Raw genomic sequence first — 20,214 nt, 5'->3', positions numbered from 1 at the left:
GGCTGGGTACTTGGAGGATCCCAAGCGTCCAGTCATCTGCGTGGGCTGCGTGCTGCGTGAAAAGGCCTCTAAGATGTCAGATCGATTTGCTCTCCACCTCACAGTCCTATTTTCAGAAGGGGTGAGAAGTTGGGGGGATGCAAAATGAAAGACGACAGAACTGGCTTGGTTTGTAATCCCTCTCCAGACAGACAAAAGCACTCACGTGGGAAACTCAAATTGGATGCTTGCTTGTAAAGTTTATTGACAACTGTTTGGTCCCAACACACAAAACAGCACTCGAACCATAACAAAAGTGTTCAAACGAAGTAGACAGTTAAGAAAAACATGTCTTCCCCCAAACCCAATCCAAAACAAACAGTGCAAGATGGGAAAGGGGGTTTTGGTGATAACGTTTATCTTTTTTTTTTTTAAACAGATAATAAATCTAATCCAGTACATCTTTCCACCCGGAAATAAAGAATTCCATTGTCTTAATGCTCATACATCATTTTATCACATCATTTAATTAAGCCTCTGGATATAAAAATAGAGAGCAACTGGACTGGCCACCGTGGAGTACATTATGAACACAACGTGCTTCCGACGTATTTGCTCACATTTTCAAACAGCGATTGTTAGAGTCACACACACGTCCCAGACTAAGCCGTAACTCCAGTGAATGGTACTAAGACACACTCACAGTGCAGGACTTGTTTCTTCTGTTGCCCAAAGAACCTGTTCTTTGAGACTGTTCCAGGTGACTTGTAATGAGACCTGTTATGTTTTTAAAGTCCACAATTCTTTACATGCTAGCAAAACCGAAGTCCATGCGTGCAAACTCAGCCTTATGAAATCTTAGAATAAGGCAACTGATGTTCTCAACACCAACGTTATTACATTGTTTAAAAGTTTCTTAAAAAAAATTGCACATTTGCATTTTACTTCCTGTAACACTATGTCTGTAGAGGAAATGCCTTCAGAAGGATTCGCAGAGTGCCGTAATACTTAGAAGGTTTTTCCAGTGTTGGTCCGTCTTGACTGGGGCCATGTGTTGGGAACTGAGAATCACTGGCTTCATTTAAAATATTTGGGGAACAAAAATCTAACTTGTAAAAACCTCTCTATAGCCCTTATTTTGTGGCATTTTGTCAAAATGCTGGCTATGAAATCAGAGCCCATTTTTCTGGCTTTCTAGAAGTTACAAAATATAAACATTTCCCCAAAAGAAACTGTCTGACTAGTGGAAGACCTTGCACCAACAGGTTCTTTCTGCTCTACGAATGAATCCGCCTTTTTTGCCCAACAAATACAATCCATTGTAAATGTCAGGTTTCTCCAGGGGGGTGAGAGGCCACCCCTCAGCGGACACCTCAGGCACCTGGAGAGGAAGGCCATTCCATGTCAGACACCCCAAAAAACCCAAACATGCTTCCAACGGTGAGAAATAACAAGAGTAAAAACAGACACTATTAAAAGATGCCGAGCTAACATACACACATATACTCATACATAAAGCTTCCCAGCGACCAGCTTTAAAATTACAAAAACAAGGTTAAGTTGATCAACCTTGGCCTCCATATGTATAGATAGAATTCCTGTCTCTTCCTAGTGGAAATAGTATTGATACCGCTCCTGTTAAAGCACCTCACCACTCAGCTCTGATTTGTAATTTATGCATTTGATGCATATTTTAGAAAATCAGACTCTCTGCCCAACATTGCCTCTCGACACACAATAATGTGTGTTGTATTTCAAATGCTGACTTTAAATTCATGACACCAAGACCATCTCCTTTTCCTTAACCTGCTCCATATCAAACTGGAACGTAACACAGAAGGGAAGCTTAAAACATTCTCAACTTTCTAGAAAGCTCCTAAATGGAACCCCAAAGTAGAAACATTTTTAAAAATTTGTGATGAAGCCACATTTGTCAACTACAGACATAGTTAAATAAAAAACAAGGCACATTTACAAGTCACATGGAAGCCAAAAACCTTCATATTCCAACCTATAAATCCACTCTCAACTCCTTGCCCACCTTTCTCGAGAACTTCAGTGTGTGAACATACAGGCTCACGGGACAGACTTTGTTTCAAAGACACATCATGCACTGATTAATACTGTCGGAAACATCAGTAAGCAAAGGCTGAGATATATTATGCTACGTGAAGGATTACACCACTGATGTGGGTAGATGGAAGTGAAACCACTTTCTGCTAGCCAAGTTCTTACTGCTTTCTTCTGACAGAACACCATTATACTTCCATAATACCTAAGAAAAATTTGGTAAAATATATTAAGGGTTCTTTAACAAATGCCAGAAGTTCTTTCAAATAATTGGGGGGGAAAAAAAAAAAAGGAAGAAAAAGGAAAAAAACCACATCAGCTCAAAGCTGTGTTCAATGTAAAAGAAACAAAAACATTGTGGAATACATCTAAAGATGAAGGAAGTGGCTTCTGGGGGGATTTCAGAAGCCCAGAAAACAGAAAAGCATGTGTTTTTTGAACCCACTTTTGTGTGCAGAATCACAGTTTTTTCCCATCCTAATTCTATGTTCAAAATGGGGTTAAAGCTTGGTTATAGGTGCAAAGGAGAAGTTGGCAGCCAATTTTACTCTATTTTTGGGTTGCTTTTTGGCTGGGCTTTCCAGCGGGTCCTTGCTGAGCAGGGACTCTGGGGGCTCTGAAGAGGGGCAGGGAGGCACAGGGACAGCCGCTGAGACGCTACATGAGCTGGAGTCAGAGGTGAGTGTTTCATTCTTTACTGGTATTGGAATTTCAATTTTTTCTTCTTGGTTTAAAAGCATAATTTCTGTAAACACAGAAAAGCAGACAGATTCAGTTCCAGGACCTGTAAGGAAGTACTGGTTTTCCATTTCTTATTCATATTTTCTCAAACAATATTTAAAATATAAGCCCCCAAATGTGCGCCTATTAGCTGTGTGGCCAGTGTGATGTGTCACATAAATATTTATAAACTGTATCTCACCTCTCCCCTGGATTATAAAGTTGTAAAAATCTATTTTGGGCTATAAATCAATGGGCAATGGCTTACAAAATTTTTTTTTCCACTTTGGATTCTCTGCCCATTCATTCTGTCAAGTACTTAAAGCCCCGTAAGCCAAACATGACTTAAAGACTTTCTGAGCCAGGAGAGGCCTTGGTGTCAGAGAGCCCCTCGCCCATTCCACTCCTCCTGGATCTAGGATAAGGGGAGAATCGCAGAATCAAAATTACCCTCAAAACACCCAGGGATTCAGACAAAGCCAGCTTTCCTACAGTGTTTTATACCCTATTTCTTCGGTTCTTCGGATGGGCCACAGGTAACTTATCCGCTGCATATATAGAGTCATATGTTGCTAGAAAAAGATGTGTCATTAGACCTTAGACTCCCACTGCATATGGCAAGGGGCTCTTGCTACCAACGGACATGGAAAGTGAGAGTGACAGAGGGGACAGCAGAGCCCAGTTCCCTTCTTAGGCTGACACTCACTGAGGCTGACAGAATTGCCCACACTATTCAAGTTATTTTTCTCTCTCTTGTTACATGCATATGGTTGAACTCACATATACTGAATGAACAAGAGCCACAACCCCAGGGCAGAGCTAAAATCAGTCTGCCACCAACTCTACTTGGCATTCCAAAGGAACACTCCAGAACACCTACTTGCACAGGATAGTTCTTCTTGTACCAGAAGGCAGTTATATTTCCCCCACCTCCTATTTTCCAGGTAAACGGCCTTAGTTCCTTCACTGGGAACAGTGCCCAGTGCTGCCTAAGATGACTAAGGATGGTGAAAACCAAGCCAGCAGCCAGTGGGCTGTTCCTGGTCATCTCCTGGAACACACCAACCAGCAGTGGGAGGAGTCAGATCACAACGGATGACGAGGAGCAGGGAAGGACCTCTACGGGGCAGGTGGCCTATCCTCTCAGGAGGCCAGGTGACCCCACAGAAAGACGAGAGACCCTGGGTTCAAATCCCAGCTCTTCCACTTCCCAGCCCAGTAGCCTGGGGCCAGCTGCATCTCTAGTTAAGACACAAGCTAAGGCTTAGTCAGTCACCTCACTTGCGGAGCGGGAGAGGAGCAGGGGCCCAATGCAGAGCTGTGATGTCAGCCCCAAGCACAGGGTCGGCAACGTCAGCACCAAGTTGGGACTCTCGTGGTCAGCTGGGCCTCTCCGTTCTCAGATCACTGGGCAGAGTCCAGGGCCCCAGCAGCAGATGCCTCCCCTCCACTTGTCCTTTCATAAAGCCCCAGGACCCACTGGCCCCCACCAGAGATGATATGTGCATCAGAGCAGCTTAACCTTCGACAAGGCTGGAAGCCCTTTACACCCTCTGAAAGCCCTTCCACAGCCCGGCGGCGCCCCCTAGAACCCCATGTTACCCCTGCCTGATGCTCCCCAGGCAACTGCAGCTGTGAATGCAATTTTGCAGGAACCCCAGCAGGAAAGGTCCTGAATAATCAGCACAGGTATTTTTACACCTGAAAAGGTATAGTTTGTCCCTACTCCATCAAACATTTAATACACTGGCATCATGGTTTTATTTTTTAAACCCACAAAGGAAACTCCCACAAGAACATAGTGTCACCTACCAGAAGGTTCTTGAGGGTGCTCCTCAAACTGAATGAGATCAGCAGATTGGAGGATGACAGGGTCTGGTCTCAGCTGAGGGGACGGCAAGCATGAGGGGACAGGCGCACACAAGAGGTCGACGGGGGAGTCACTGGTCAGGCGGAGAAGCTCCTGCTCCGTCTGACTGGGCCCTGGACAGAGAAGGCAGCCATGACTCTACACGACCTCTACAGCATCTGCCACGAGTGCAAACACCGAGTCTGGGCCTGAGGTTATCTTTCTACACCCTAAAGATTAAAAAATGCCAGGAAGTACTCAAGGTTTAAAAAAAAAAAAAAAAAAAAAGCCATTAACAGAAAGATTCTTGGTAAATGAAATACCACAAGCCAGTATCTCCTGAAGATTTGTGTTCTTAGGAACACCACGCCCAGAAAAGCCCCCAGCTGAGAAAAGCGTTCTGCAGTTGGCTTCCAAAGAGAGGAAACAGCCAGAGAAGGGGTATAAAGTAGTTATCAACAAGCAGAAGCTCAGAATTAGGAGGCTTAGGTCCCGGTTCCCTCACTTCCTGGGTGAGTGACTGTGGGTAAGCTCTTCGCCTCCCGGAATTCCAGTTGCTCAGTTGTGGAATGGAGGTCCCCACTGCTGAAGGCTGCAGGGGCGGCTTAAGGAGAAGATTTACAGTAAGGTGCTTTACACAACGTAAAATGCATAAACGAGTTACCCTACAAACGCAGGGTATGGTGACACTTCTATCTTGCAGAGTGGTATGATGATAAAGTTCTCACACAGAGCAATGAATTCAAAAGTCCTTCGGTAAAGTTAAAACTGCTGTAAAATTCAAGAGGGTTGATTTCTGTCTACTACAGAGATGGTCTGACCTAACATCTGTGTGACTCAAATGTAACTGTGAGCAATATCAATGCATTATCACCAAGTCTTCCCTAGGACGTCCTGTGACACAGACGCCTTGACCAGATTTAGCCAGGCCCCTCTGAGCCCTCCCTACACTAGGCCCTGACCTTGACTGCCATGCCTGTCCTGTGCCACTGGGTCTAGTCTTAGCAAGAATCTTGAGTCAAGTGAGAAACCCCCCGCCTTGATATCTGATCACTCTTAATCTGCTGGAATTCCTCACCCCACCCTTGCTATCTAAGCCTGTGGCCTGCCTTTAGCTGAGTCCTGTTAGGCCAGGTCGGCACGAATACCCCCATCCTTAGTCATTTTCCATCCACTGACCCCTCACTCTGCCCCTTGGATGTAAATCCCCACTAGTCCTTGTGTTAGGAGGTGAGTGCTCTTACGGCAAGAGTCTTGAATTACCATTTTAACAAGTGTCAGAATAATTTTTTTCTCTAGCATCTTAACTGGGATAAGATCATTAGGGGGTTGCCAATATCCTTCAAGGACCTTAGCCAGTCAACCACACAATGCTATCAAAACGCGGCCAGCTGTTCCTAACCAAATCCCAACACTACTTAGAAAAACGTATGAATGTTTAGCTTCAATGAGTGAAACGCCCTGCTGTCGCCCTCTCCTCCACACGTCCCAGCTTGAGGTTTCTCCTAGGATCGCACACACTTTGGCTTGTTTGCTCTTCCTTTCTTACCATTGCTACCTGCTCCAAGCCGGAGTTTCGAGGCTGTGGGTTCAGGCACCTCCAGGATGCGCTCACTATCTGACGGCCAGTTCTCGTGACTGGCAGGGGAAAGACTGAGTGAACTCAGACGACCTAGGAGACAAAGAGCAGCCGTCAGAGAGAAAAGTCAGTGAGAGAACCATGATTTTTTAAGCGGGGAGGGGATGGGTGCTTACTTACTTTTCATGTCATTTTTTAACACTACAATTCTCTTATGACCATGTCCTTTTATCCAGACCACCTGCACACAAGACATACTACTGGTTAAGCAGCGGAAAAGGTGGGGACATAAGCCCTAACATTCAGGAAGAGCGTGACCTCCTGTGCCTGCCTTAAACAGACGCCAAGAACAATGCTTCTACACTCTGTAGCTTTTAAAGCAACAAAGCGGATAGAAACATGCCCCTTATAAAAAGTTTAGTCAAAGAATCATGAGACACAGTTTCAGAAATATTCTTTATGACTCTCAAAAAGACTGTCTTCCAGACACCAGTTTTGGTATATAAATTAAGATAGTTCTCACATGACAGCACTTGCTATTTTTTCCAGAAACTAAACACAACCTAAAAGAATTAAGAGCCGTCTCCCAGACCCCTTAAACTAAGCTCACGATCGTAATTCTAGAACGCAGTCCTCTGCCCTGTGGTGCCACTGTTCCCTCTGCAGCCGAGTCAGAGGGTGATCCTGGGCTCCCAGATGCACTCTGTCGCCAAGTCCCTGATGTTAGCTTCCAAGCGTTCCTCACCTGCGCCATCACTACGTCCTCTATTCTACTACTTTCCCTCAGCGCAGAACCTCCATCTCACACTGAGCCCGACCTCTGCAATGGCCAGGATCCAAGCCAAGCCTCCCCTCCAATCCCAGCTCTCAGCTCCACCACCAACAGTGGCCACTGTGATGCTTTCCAAATGCAAACCTGGGGCTTGGGCTCTCACTGCAGAGCCTCGCTCCCTACCTAGAGGAGCACAGCCCTTCATCACCGGCTCTGCTAGGCTCACCTCCTCTGCTAGGCTCTAGCATGGTTAATGCCCCTGACACCCCACGCTACTTCTTGCTGCTTTGCCTCTGCTCACGCTGTCTGCTCTGCCCAGATTGCCCTTCTTCCTCCTCGGCACGTGCTCCCCCTGTGCGCAGCCTTGCCAACTGCGCTCTTGGATCTCCCACACCTGGGAAGTGGCCCTGCCTACAGCCCTCCTCACTGCGCCCGCTGAGCATGGGGCCTGTTGCTGCGGCTGCACTGACCACCCTGACTAGTCCCCTGCTCAGTAGGTGTCCTGACTGTCCCATAACCCAGCACCTTTATGAGGGTAGCTTCTGGGATGTACTCATCTGGCATGCAAGGATTTAATGAAGCTTTATACAATCAATGAGAAACGCTAAAATCATTTATTTTATGCCAACAGTATGTTTTGAAAGGATCAGTTCAAAACATCTGCCATTTTATTATCCTGGCAGCAATTTATGTTTCTGTTCAGGAGAGCTGGCCTGTGGCTCTTCAGGCAGGCTACTCTCCAAGAAGCAGAGAGAAACACCCACCTGTGGGATTGCTCCCAGGAGCTCCTCCACGCTACTGTAGCCATATGTCTTGGGTTGCAGTGTTTCTCCAACATACTTGGTATAGGCCACGGAAAATTCATGCAGGAAAATCTGCTGGTAGTGGTAAGTATGAAGTAAAGACCGCACATTCTTTGCAAACAAATACAGACTTGTGAGCTTTACGCAGTCTTCTGACTTATCATTAGTGAAAACCTGGTCCAAAGGAAAAAGCAGCGTTAGCAACTTCACGAGACACTGGCCCTACACCCCTCAGAAATGAGGGCCTCTTGCTGAGGGTGCAAAAGCCCAAAGTCGATTTGAAAGCGGGCAGTAGCCTGAGGAAGAGAAGGAGAGAGTCATTCACATATCTCTTCTAAAAGAAGCCTATAATCTTAAGCAGACTCATGTGAGTAGGGAACGGAACTGGGAAACTTGCATCTCAAACAAAAGACGTCAACCCTGGCAGAACGTGCTGCGCACACAGTGCACACTGAAGACGGTAGACCTCATCTCCCAAACTGGTTTTCCAAGAAATACTGATGCTGGACAACACTTAGCATTCTTTAATAATATAACAAAAGCAGTCAGAAATAAACACAAAACCCTTATGTATTAAGGGTAAGAAAGTAAGCAGATTTCTTTCCCATATACCTTTTCAGAGTCTTTAATATGCACTGGGATCTTCAAGAGAAGAGGTATTTCCCAACCTTAGCTGGCCATGGAAGGGCTTTTGTCCTGGACCACCCAGTAACATTATCCAGAACTAATGGTCGCAGAATAATTAACAGAGTCTAGAAAATGTTGACTTGATAGCTTTTAATTATTTAATTATCGATCACATGGTTAGATAACAATGGTGTATCATTCTGCCTTTATATTGCTGGAGTTTGTTAATATCTAGGATCATTTTCTTTTAAGGGGCTGTATTAGGTTTTTGGTATTAAAGTTATTTTGGTTTCATAAAAATAAGTGTTAAGCTTTCCCCCCTTTTTTTGGTGGCCTAGAATGTTTTTTTAAAGTTGGGGTTATCTGTTCTTTGAGGGTTTAGCTAAGATCCAATTGTTAACCCATTTGTTCCTGGTGCCTTTTTCAGTGGTAAATTCCAATGGTCCCATCACATAAACCATCTAATTCAGAAAGATGTAACGGCGGCGAAATCCGGCCTAGTGCAGGACACAGCACCCCAGTCCAAGTGTCAGCAGACCAGGGCACTCATTCAGGCAGGGCTCCTTCCCTGCCCTGTGCCTCAGTTTGCTCATCTATGAAGACCAAATGGTCTCAGAGATCCCCAGGGTCCCTTCCAGCTCTACACACTCTAATCTAAACCAACAGGTGATCCAGAAACCCCCAGTTAACAGTCTTTGACATGACGGTTCTAAAGAACCATTAACACGCATACCTCAACTAAGTAAGGCAGACTCTTCAGAAGTTCGGTCAAGGTCATGAATCCATATTCACAGGGGTTGAGAGGAGTACTGTGGGTGGTTTCGTAATGCCTCTTGAGCTCATCAACAGAAAGATAGGAGGTTCCTTCCCAAGACATCAACAAGACTAGTAACTGGGCAGTAAGAGATCGTAGAGACTTTCGGTTGATCAGCTGAATCTGTTTGCCGGATTCTATATCAGCAACCTGAGGAAAACAAGAATTCAAACCATTCAGAACTCAAGAGAGACAAGCTAGGTCATACCCAACTCAGTTAAGTCCATTTTGGTTAATGAGACTAATGGAGGAAAAGTCTCTAATTTCTTCTCTTACACTGAAATAAAGTGACTGAGTTTGTTTTTAGCTTCTTTGGGACACCGGACCAACACTTTAGATGAGTGGAGCAGAAATTATTCTCTCCCTCTCAGTCCATCACCAAAAATGTCCATCAAAACCACCCCCTCCCTTAGAGCGATAACGGGGGAAGAAACTGCTGTCATTCTCTTTATTTCTCATTCATTCTTTCATTCCCCACTGTGGAAGGGAGACAGACCGGCCCAAGCTTGTGGACTAAGGGTTGCTGTGCTCAGGGAGGGGTGGGGAGGCCGGACTATGGGCAACACACGTGGCAGACCTGACACCCCACGTGTGTCCCGAGGCTGGACGGGGGAGATGGCAGAGGGCCCACTCTGACCACAAGGCCAGCTCCATTTTTCTAATCTGTTATTACTGAGCAAAAGCTAGTACTTTCATTTCTGACTAGTACGTGTCTACTCCTCAATTATTTCAGATTTCCAAGGCAATAAAGGATTTAAATGATTGAGAACATTAGAAGAAAAACCTTGTGAAAAAGACACAGGTTATCATTTGGGGACCAAACAACGTGTGAATAAGCATTTGGTGACTGAGACCAGCAGGCCTTGTGTAAGGGGAAGAGTCTATGAGTTCAGCCTCTGCTAGCACTAACCCACCCAGGCAGAGCTTCGGTACACACGCTGCTTAGGCAACGGTTAAGTCAAACCAATGTTTACCAGTATAGCTCGTCTGCCCCTTCATGTGGTTTTCCTGCCTATAGTAAAGGCGGAGTAATCACAAGCCTGTATTCTTTGGGGCTTTGGATACTCAGAGGCAGACAGAGGTGGGTGGCACTTGAAGAGCTACTCCAAGACCAGGGTGTCTCTATCTGGTTCTGACATGTGCCCAGAGCTAAGGCAGGAGAGCAGTTGGCAGACTCCGACCTCACTTATGAGGGTGACAGAATTGTACAGATGTCCTCCTCTGCAGTGGGGTTTGACCCATCAACAGATACAAGCCCAGGGGGGTCCAAGTCATCTTCTTGGACACCCAGATGACTACTGCTATTATAAGCCTTTTAAGGAAACAAACAACAAAGTGAAAGCCTGCTCTGCTGATGCTCCTCAGATGGTCTCTTGATTCTCCACACTAGAACACCTTGGGCGCTTTTTGAGAATGCCCATGCTGAGAGCACACTGAGAGAGTAAGTCAGATTCTCAGAGGCAGGGTACGAGAAGCTCCCCAGGAGATCCCAGGGGCAGCTGGGAGGCACTCGGGAGCCCCTCTCATCATCCTGGGCAAAGGAGCACCCAGGGACCTGTCCTACAGCAGGGCCTCTGAGTTCCTCACCTGTCACCTCCAGTGACATCTTCTATTAAATGCCACTGCAGACACCATACCCAGGATCACAGTGCAGAACTTGTCATTACCCACTTCCTAAATGAATCACTCAGACCTCCCATGTGGAGAAGAAAGTCTGGCGCGGGTGCCGGGTGGGAGGGCGGGAGCAGATCCCTTCCTCCAGCTTCTCAGCACTGCCTCCCACTGCTCGCGGTTCACGAGCCCTCTCCTTTCTCACTCTCCTCTCTTATCCATCCTGGCGCTGACATTCTCGTCAATACTTTAAAATCCTCTGTCCCTGTGCCTTTTCCTTGCACTCGTCTGGCAAAATCCCACCCTGAACCCATCCCCTGGCTTCCCCGAGCCTATACCCGAGCAGCCATGCCCCAACTGCTGGTATCCAGTCAACGCGCCGGGACCGAGCACCACTGCGCTCTGGGGACCCCTGCAGCCCACCTGACTTCCAGATCAAGCCACTCTCCCACTTACCACGACGACGTCAGACCTTCTCCACACTCCTCAGTCTTGAGTCCTGTCTCTCTTCCTCTAAACAGCTGGACCCTTCGCTTGATGGAAAAATAGCTCCTAGAAACTAAGTCCCTCCTCTGCCTGATGACGAACAGCAAACCCACCCGTACTGCACCCACCCTGCCATCGCCCCTGTTCCAATGTTAATGTAAGAGGTGTGCCTCCTTCCTCTGAATGCTGGTCCCTGATCTTCTGCCTCCTCAGGAGATCTGCACCCCCACAGCCTTCCCCACTCAGTGTATTTATTTCCTCTTTCAAGCAGACCTTTTTTCAAGGCTCTCAGACATGCTCACGTCTCTCCACCTGGAAAAATAACCCAACAGCCAAAACCTGCGCTTGCTCCCTCTCTGCACGGCCTCTAGCTGTGGCCCAGCTCCCCTCCTTCACAAGCAAACAGACCAAGAAGCTGCCAGCTGACCTGGTGCCATATTCTCTCCTCTCCTTATTCCTCAGCCCACTCCAGCATGGCTTCTGTCCCCGCACCACACTGACGTTGCCACTGCTCTGGCCAGCAATACTGATTAGCTCCACTTAGCTAAATCCAAAGGTCAGGTTAGTCCCCGTCTGATGTGCCTCCCAGTAGCATGTGACACTGCTGGCCGTTCTGCTCCCTTGCTTGGGGACATCCCACTCTCCTAGCATGCTTCCTACTCTCTGGCAGCTCCTTCCCCGTCTCCTGTGAAGATTCCTCCTCCGCTAACTAACCAGTACCTAAGCAGATTCCTCCCAGACCTGTGACTCGGGGGTGCCACTTCATGTTCCCTTTCCATTTCCTCCTCCTGGCAGTGACTCTTCCTAGTCCTGTGGGGGAGGTAGCCTGAAAATTGGCAGCTGCTCTGTCTAGGACTGGGAGGGTCAGTTCAGTCCAGCGCAGGGGAGAAGGGAAGCTGCCTTCTCTAATACAGCTTTGCCAGCAACAAGGCAATTCTGAGACCTCACTTGTTCCTAAATCTACTTCTAAGTGGGTCAGAACCTGGAAAGGAGAAGAGACACAGTGTGTGATTACAGTCTCCCAAGAACTTCAGAGACAAAGATCTGTCTAGAAGGGCTCAACTTCAGGTCAGTAGCACTGAGACTGATGTACCTCAGAATAAATACCCTGGGACAAAAAGTCACCTCATCAGTTCAAAAAGGTATTACTTTAGCAAGGCCATTCATGAGCACACAAAAGGAAGACTAAAAATCTAAACTGTCAAACCAAGTCATCTCCTGTTACCCAATAAGGTACTAATGACACACACAAGGTGGGAAGCAACAGCAGGTAGTACAAGGGGTAAATATGGAAATGCTAAAGCACATGCCAACACCCCAACGAGGATTACGCCACCACAAGTTTTATTCTATGAAAAAAAACCTGTTTACCTTTACGACATGGCAGAGTTTCTGTGTTAAAGCTGAAACTGAACTGACATCATAGTCTTGGAGGCGAAATGTGTAACCAAACGTTTTAGCATATTCTGTGAGGAGATCTGTCATCATAAGGCAGTTATCCTTTTGGGACCGAAGGAGTTTAACAAACTGGGCGGCCAGAGCTTTGAACCGCTCTACCTCTGTCAAAGCAAGGATTTTTTCTTCTCCACATTCCAATACCTTGGAAAACACACCGGCAGGAAGAAAGCGAGAATGAACAAGTTATGGCTGTTCACCGAATTAAATGGCATAAAAATGTATACAACTAGCAACAAAAAAGCAGGTCAGTGTTGTTTAATGAGTATAGAGTTTCAGTTTTGTAAGATGAAAACGTTCTGGAGATTGGCTGCACAACAATGTGAACGTATTTAACACTACTGAGCCGTATACTTAAAAATAAGACAGTAAATTCTATGCTGTGTGTATTTTACCACAATAAAAATTTTAAAAAAGCACTTCGGGAGTCAAAAAATAACATTAATAAAATCAACGGAAATACGGCTTAACTTAGCAACAAGCTTAACAGCTTATCACTGACATTAGCTCACATACTCATCCCCACCTTCAACACAAGGGATGTGAGAAGTATGAAGCTAATGTATGAATATTCGGTTCAAGAAATAAAACTCTTTAATCCTTTTTTCAATAATTACCCTAAAAGATTTGAAGAATAATTCTTTATTAAAGGAAAAAAACCCTACATTTACCTAAAAACTAATGAGTCAACAACAACATAGCTTCTCTGATTAGAATATTTCAGAATTTCATCCTTTTTTTATAACTCCCTACTTCCCAGAAAATAGGTCTTGAAAATAAAATAAAAAGTTCCTACATATTGTTCAGAAAAATACTGTAATAAATAGAATTTCTTCACTCACTTGTAAAATATCAGGTATGGCTTCAAAAAGTTCGAGCAGCTTGGTAAACCCGTAGTATGCAAGTTTGCACTGCCGGCCAAAGTGGTGATGGTAAGAGGGAATGAATTTATTGAAGGGCATCCGGAAATGCGGTTGGTGACGCAGCAAATCCACGACATCCTTGGAGAATTGTTTTGTCCTTTCTATTTCATCCTGGGTACGTTCTTTACAAACAAAGAAACAAACATAAACCACAATCCTTTTCTCTCCATTCATGTTTAACATTCACACTGTGGCAAGTCCCATTCAGAGTACACAGGAGATACCGCCTTGGCATTCCAAAAACAACCTACAAACCTACAAAACCACATATACTCTTCTTTTTTTGCAAGTGGTTTTCAAACATGTTCAAAGGCAAAATACTGGGAAGTCATGACACTGTTATGGTATACTATGAAATACATATATATTCATTTTACAAGCTAGAAACAATGTCATCTTACAAGGTACAAACAATTATCTGGCCACCACCCCTCCCCTACCCAACATATATGAACATGACACACACAGGTCTCTGCAGTTAAACAAGTAATCTAGAAATTATCTCTATAAAACCACACTTCTGAATTCACACGCTTTTTCTGTATTCATTTGATCTTCAGTTAGAACTTGCTAGCAGAAAGAGTATCAGGCTTAAAAGGTTGAACAAAAATAAGAAAAGGCTTACACTTAAGATTATTGCCTCGTTAACTTTTAAATTAGAATTGGAAAAAGACTGACGTTATTGGTTTTAGCTCTGGAATCCTCTGATTTCATGGACGCCAATGTTCTGTAGGAGCACGGTTGAAGAACCACTCACAACAGTGGGAATACACGACAATACAGTCATCCCTCAGTGCTCACAGGGGATTGGTTCCAGGACCGCCTGGGACACCAAAATCCTCACATACCCCAGTCCCACAGTTGGCCCCACAGAACCCACAGATATGAAAAGTTGGCTCCTCTGTATACTCGAGCCTCACATACCTCTGATACTGTACTTTCGACCTGCATGTTCAGTGGACCCACACACTTCTAACCTGTGTTGTTTGGGTTTCAACAGTATGTAGATTCATTTTTATTTTTTATTTATTTATTTTTTTAGAGACAGGGTCTCACTCTGTCGCCCAGGCTAGAGTGTAATGGTGTGATCATAGCTCACTGTAACCTCAAACTACTCAGCTCAAACTATTCTCCCACCTCAGTGTCCCAAGTAGCTAGGACTTATAGGCATGCACCACCACACCTAATTAATTTTTGTAGACATGGTGTCTAACTATGTTGCCCAGCCTGGCCCTGAACATTGCCAAGGCCGGTCTTGACTTACTGGCCTCAAGCAATACTCCTGCCTCGGCCTCCCAAAGTACTGGGATCACAGGCCTAAGCCACCAGGCTTGGCCTAGATTTATTTTTAACTATCTTATCTCCTAGACCTCAACTGGAACTATTAAAATTTGAAAGACAAAACATCCATCCGAGTTTCCATCCCTTCTCAAGTGCACATAGTAAAGTAGCTCAGAGTTAAAAAGAAGAAACCAGCAACAGCCATGGCAGTAGATTCTCAACTGGGTGACCATGGCTTAAATAACCACCGATAATTTTAGGAAAGTGCTGGTTATGCCCTTTTAATGACTTATAGTGAGTTCTAAAAACTAGTGTGCTTTTCTCCACAAGTGGCTTTGCCTACTCTGAAGAATATGGGATCCACTGTGTACCAGGGCGGCAGTTTGCAAACTGTGCTTTCCCTGGAACCTTCAGGAACCACAGAGAGCAAAGAAAAATTACATTCCCTATACACATTCCATTTTAAAATAACCACTGAGATAGACAATATCCTTCCAGTGAATATAAGTCACATACCTCTTTTGGGGATACAAATCACCATTTCATTATCTTGTTGGGACAAGCAGATGGTTGTGTCTGGAATCTCTGATATGATGTCAGTCAACTCACAAACACCATATTCAGTGACATCCCAGTCCTTTGAGAAACACCTAGGTTTTAACAATGGAAATGGGTAAAGAATGAGTAATATCATTGCTAAAATAAATACAAGTTTTCTATTTGCTTAATAGAAATGTTATTAATAGATAACTTTAAAATTTGGGAGAAGAAAAAGTGTTTTAAGATATTTGCTTTCATTTTTGTTCTTCTCATCAACTCACCAATGATAAGCCTGCGAGAATTCTTTCACAATGACCTGCTTACTGGCCTGGGATTTGAGAAGTTTCAGTAAATCCTGAGTAAAACGCTTCACCTGGGCCCTGTGGGTAAGGGTCAGCAAACGTTTGGAGCCCATTCCAAGAATCTGCAAACCAAACACCTCGATTACTTATACTCATAAGACCTTGGCAGATACTGACGTTCTTGCTGCTGACTTGCTCTCTCTCCTGTTACTGGCCTCAGAGAATAACTTCCTTTACGTAAGACATGTGCACGTAATCAACATGTAAATCAACAGAATTATTTACGGTCAAAAGGAGCAGCTGCCCAACTGTCTGAGCTGCTTCTCTTTTTGGTCCTGCCTACCTTCTCCCAAATAGTTGTGAGTATAGAAATGAAAAGCATATTATCAGTCTGGACAACTAATTTAGTCTCTAAAAGACAGCTAAAGTTTTGCAAGCCATTTTTACAAGTGGGAAGCTAGCCTAACACTGTGAGTTAATAGGCAAAGTCATCATAGGATCCAATGCTACACTCTAGCCCAGTAATCAGTCTCCAACTCATTTATAAGAAGCGTTAAGCCCTTGAGTCTCTCATAGGCACCAATGTACAATTATGCAGATACTCACAGCAGCTCCCTTGTAATGTGAACAATTGTGAAGAGCACTGCGCTCGGAGGAAGGCCAGTCTATAGAGATTACAGGGAAAATACTCCACAGTCCTATAAGGAGCTCATTTACGATGGAAACTTGTAGCTTTCTGAAAAATTGAGAAGCTACCTTGTGTGTGTTTCTTGCACTTTGAAGAAAGCTTTGTTTTTTTTTTTTTTTTGAGACACAGTCTCACTGTGTTGCCCAGGCTACAGTGCCGTGGCGTCATCCTAGCTCACAGCAACCTCAAACTCCTGAGCTCAAGTGATCCTCCTGCCTCAGCCTCCCGAGTAGCTGGGACTACAGGCATGCGCCACCATGCCCGGCTAGTTTTTTCTATATATTGTTAGTTGTCCAATTAATTTCTTTCTATTTTTAGTAGAGACGGGGTCTCGCTCTTACTCAGGCTGGTCTCGAACTCCTGAGCTCAAACAATCCCCCCGCCTCAGCCTCCCAGAGAGCTGGGAGTACAGGCGTGAGCCACCGCGCCCGGCCTGAAGAAAGCTTTTACAGGATCTTTTGCTCAGAATTGATTTCTAAGGAATTAGGTTACTATTTATGCTGTTTCTCTGTCTGGGGCAGCCAAAGCCATGGAGGAACATTCCTGTCTGTAAACAAATCCCTTAGCATTCCTTACCTGCAACACATGAGGCACTGCTTCTAATAATTCAATCAGCTTGGAATAGCCATAGTCTGATACTCGGCACTGCTTTGCAAAATGATGGTGATAGGACGGGATGAAATGACTAATTGGTATGACACAAGATGGTTGGCTCTTCAGTAAGTCAATCACTTCTCTACTGAACTGGATCAGCTGGGGGTTACCTACAGGACTTTTAGAACGCAGAAGCCAAGGGTCTAGAGAAAAAAAAGAACATGAATGAGACATAAAGCATGATTTCACCAGCTGAAAGATAACTAACCTTGCAGTCCCAAGCTTGAGTTCAATCATGAGCCAGCAGATGAAACCAAATACAGTAGCTGCTTTACATCTCAGTTTCTATACTCAGGTCCCATATAACAACTAACTATTCCAACTTATTTAGGGGCTGGCAAATGCTTTCCCACTAATTTTTGAAGCTAACTAGCCAAAGCAAAGCATAGTCCACTACTGTGTTACTTACAGTAGACGTGAACATACACAGCAAGTTTCCAGTTTAGAAACTGGTTATATTTCAAGGATCCATTTGTAATTTGGTTATATGGAATATACTTTCCCACAGAAACAAGGTTATAAATGATCATCAGGTGGGTAGCCCAAAAGAGCATAATTAACCCCTAATGGAGCTGAAAATGTTATCTAGAAAACCATGGAAAGCAATAATCTTATAAGACTTTCATGAAATACACTGGGTAAGAAACAGGTTTGTGTACTACCTTGAATGCTCATACCTAGAGAAGGTTTTAATTTAGAAAGTACAAATAATCAGATAGAAACCTTTATAGAAAGGTGGAAGAGGCTTGTGAGCTCACAGCACAGGAGAAAGTAGCAAGCAGCACAATCTATGGGCCCCCAAGTAGCCTAAGCCTGAGGGGAAAGGAAGGAGGGGCTTGGTAAGAAACTTGGGTTCAAACATTTCTCCTCTAAGACCCACCTTACTCAGATAGAGTTCCCTGCTTATCCTTACTTTTTTCCTGCAAGGTAGGGGGAGGTGGGAAGAGAAGGGGAGGAAGTGGTGTGGACCAAAGAGAAAGACATGAAGGCAAAAACTTCAAGCGCTGTTCACAGGTAACAGCATTAGACGTTTGCAACTCATGCCCATAACTCAGAAATCCACCCAAATCTAGGTCCAAATTCCCCAATCCTTTACATTTGAAGTTAAATTTATTTTCTCATTTATCAAAGTCAGAAATGCCAACCAAAATGAATTTCAAATGTAAATCCGCATTAAGAGATATTTCCTTCAGATATTTAAAACTATTTTTAAAAGGCCAGTCAACTGACAAACCAAAAGCTTCACAAAATTAGGAAGCTGGAGAGCTTTGTAAATGTCAAACTTGGATTTTACATACTTTATGCTGGTACTATCAAACAATCTAGTTCTGCTAGGCACCATGACACAGTAGCCTATAGTCCCAGCTGCTCTGGAGGCTGAAGCAGGAGGATCACTTGAGCCTATCAGTTCAAGACCAGCCTGGGCAACACAGCAGGACCCTGACTCAGAAAGAAATCAAACCAAACCAAACAAAACGTCTAGTTCTGCCAACCCCTCAGCATTTTAAAGAGAGTTTTTAAAAGATCAAAAGAGACACCAATGGTACTTTCGCACTTGATAAATATGCTGCTGTTTCAAATAAAAGCCGATGGCATCCTCCAGTCTCACAGTAGACAGGAGGTAGCTCCAGAGGACTAAATACCTCACACCTACCTGTGTTGGGAGGTGGGGGCTTGTTGTGAATCCATTTAACGACTTTGACGCCATTCTGAGCAGTGGCAATATTTACACCCGGAACGCAGGTGATGAAGTGTTCTAAGGGAACACCCCCTTGGTTTTCCTGCACTACTTCTAGATCACCAAACTCTGCAGCATAACAATCTGGAAAGCTGAAGTAGGAAAAATAAAAAGGTCAAATTCAAATAGTGGGAAAGCAAAGTGCCTCCACTAAACAGAAGGCTTTAGATTAATGTCTGTTAGTAATTTCTGTTTAAATGCCCAAGATCTGGGTTTGAATGTTAAAATTAAGGTCCCAGGGGACAATCACTGTGGCACTGGTCTTTTGATGCATTCTAGTGGTATTTTCCTGGGCAGTTTTCCAGAAGAGGGGGTTAAAAATAAGGCACTGGGTTCCAAGTCACTTATTCATCTGCTTTAACATATCACGGGCATTAAAGCCACTCAGTCCAGTGTTGGCCTTTGAATTAAGTCTACCATTGTGGCCCACGAGTGGTTACATGGACTTTTGAAGAATACTTTTCTCTCTCTTGTCTTGAAATTTACAAGTATTTGAGGCTGTGCATACTCTCTTAGCACTTGTGCAGATTTCTACTATAGCCCTTATAATACATCACTTCCCTGTGAAGAAACTGTCCTATTTATGTTTGTTTCTAAAATTTAGCACAAATCCATATTTTCTTGTGGAAATAGTGAATGGATCCCATTTCAGATATACAGTCATGTGTTGCTTAATGATGGGGATATGTTCTGAGAAATGCATCACTGGATGATTTCTTCAATGTGCTAATGTCACAGAATGTACTTACACAAACCCAGACGGTACAATCTACTACACACGTAGGCTATCTAGTATAGCCTACTGCTCCTAGGCTTCAAACCAGTACAGCATGTTACTGTACTGAATGCCCCAGGCAACCATAACACAGTGGTATCTGTGCACCTAAACATACCGGAACATAGAAAAGGTATAGAAAAAAATAGGATATTATAATTTTCTGGGACCACTGTCCTATATGTGGTCTGTTGTTGGCCAAAACATCATTATGCAGAAGCATTCTACAATACTTATTCAGAGGGAGGTGTGGGCAAAGAGAACAGGCTTTCTATAAAAAGGAGAACTAAGGCGTTAAATTAACAAGGGCTTTGATATGGTTCACCTTAACAAAGGCACGGTGCCCTCATGGGTCTGGAGAAGACTATGAACCTGAGGCGCAAATGTCTTCAAACAAAGAATCACAAAAGGAATCTTGTAAGAGTCCGGATCAAATTCATGTTCGCTGCAGAAAAGAGAACAAAACAGCCAGTTGACATTCCTCAAGGGGCTAAAATGTTCACTAGGTAATTCTAACAGATACGCCACAATCTCATACTAAAAGATTA

General features: G+C 44.3%; 1 protein-coding gene across 1 annotated transcript in view; it reads right to left on the bottom strand.

Annotated features, from left to right (window-relative positions):
- Positions 1–222: 222 nt before the first annotated feature.
- Positions 223–20,214, bottom strand: part of KIAA0430 (KIAA0430 ortholog) — a 42,013-nt gene continuing 22,021 nt past the window's right edge. Inside the window, exons 15-27 of the mRNA XM_012647721.1 lie at positions 19,992–20,111; positions 18,808–18,983; positions 17,076–17,296; positions 15,791–15,933; positions 15,486–15,619; positions 13,608–13,810; positions 12,682–12,909; positions 9,133–9,363; positions 7,734–7,946; positions 6,378–6,438; positions 6,168–6,290; positions 4,582–4,752; positions 223–2,794 (exon numbers count right to left, since the gene is read on the bottom strand). Of these exons, the coding sequence (XP_012503175.1) occupies positions 2,550–2,794; positions 4,582–4,752; positions 6,168–6,290; positions 6,378–6,438; positions 7,734–7,946; positions 9,133–9,363; positions 12,682–12,909; positions 13,608–13,810; positions 15,486–15,619; positions 15,791–15,933; positions 17,076–17,296; positions 18,808–18,983; positions 19,992–20,111 (2,269 nt within the window). The 3' untranslated portion in view covers positions 223–2,549. The remainder of the gene's footprint in view (positions 2,795–4,581; positions 4,753–6,167; positions 6,291–6,377; positions 6,439–7,733; positions 7,947–9,132; positions 9,364–12,681; positions 12,910–13,607; positions 13,811–15,485; positions 15,620–15,790; positions 15,934–17,075; positions 17,297–18,807; positions 18,984–19,991; positions 20,112–20,214) is intronic.

Source organism: Propithecus coquereli, unplaced genomic scaffold (assembly GCF_000956105.1).
Source record: "Propithecus coquereli isolate 6110/MARCELLA unplaced genomic scaffold, Pcoq_1.0 Scaffold27, whole genome shotgun sequence".
Lineage (NCBI taxonomy): Eukaryota > Metazoa > Chordata > Mammalia > Primates > Indriidae > Propithecus > Propithecus coquereli.
The sequence above is the reverse complement of the archived record's forward strand: the minus strand, read 5'-3'. Positions and strand labels throughout refer to the sequence as shown.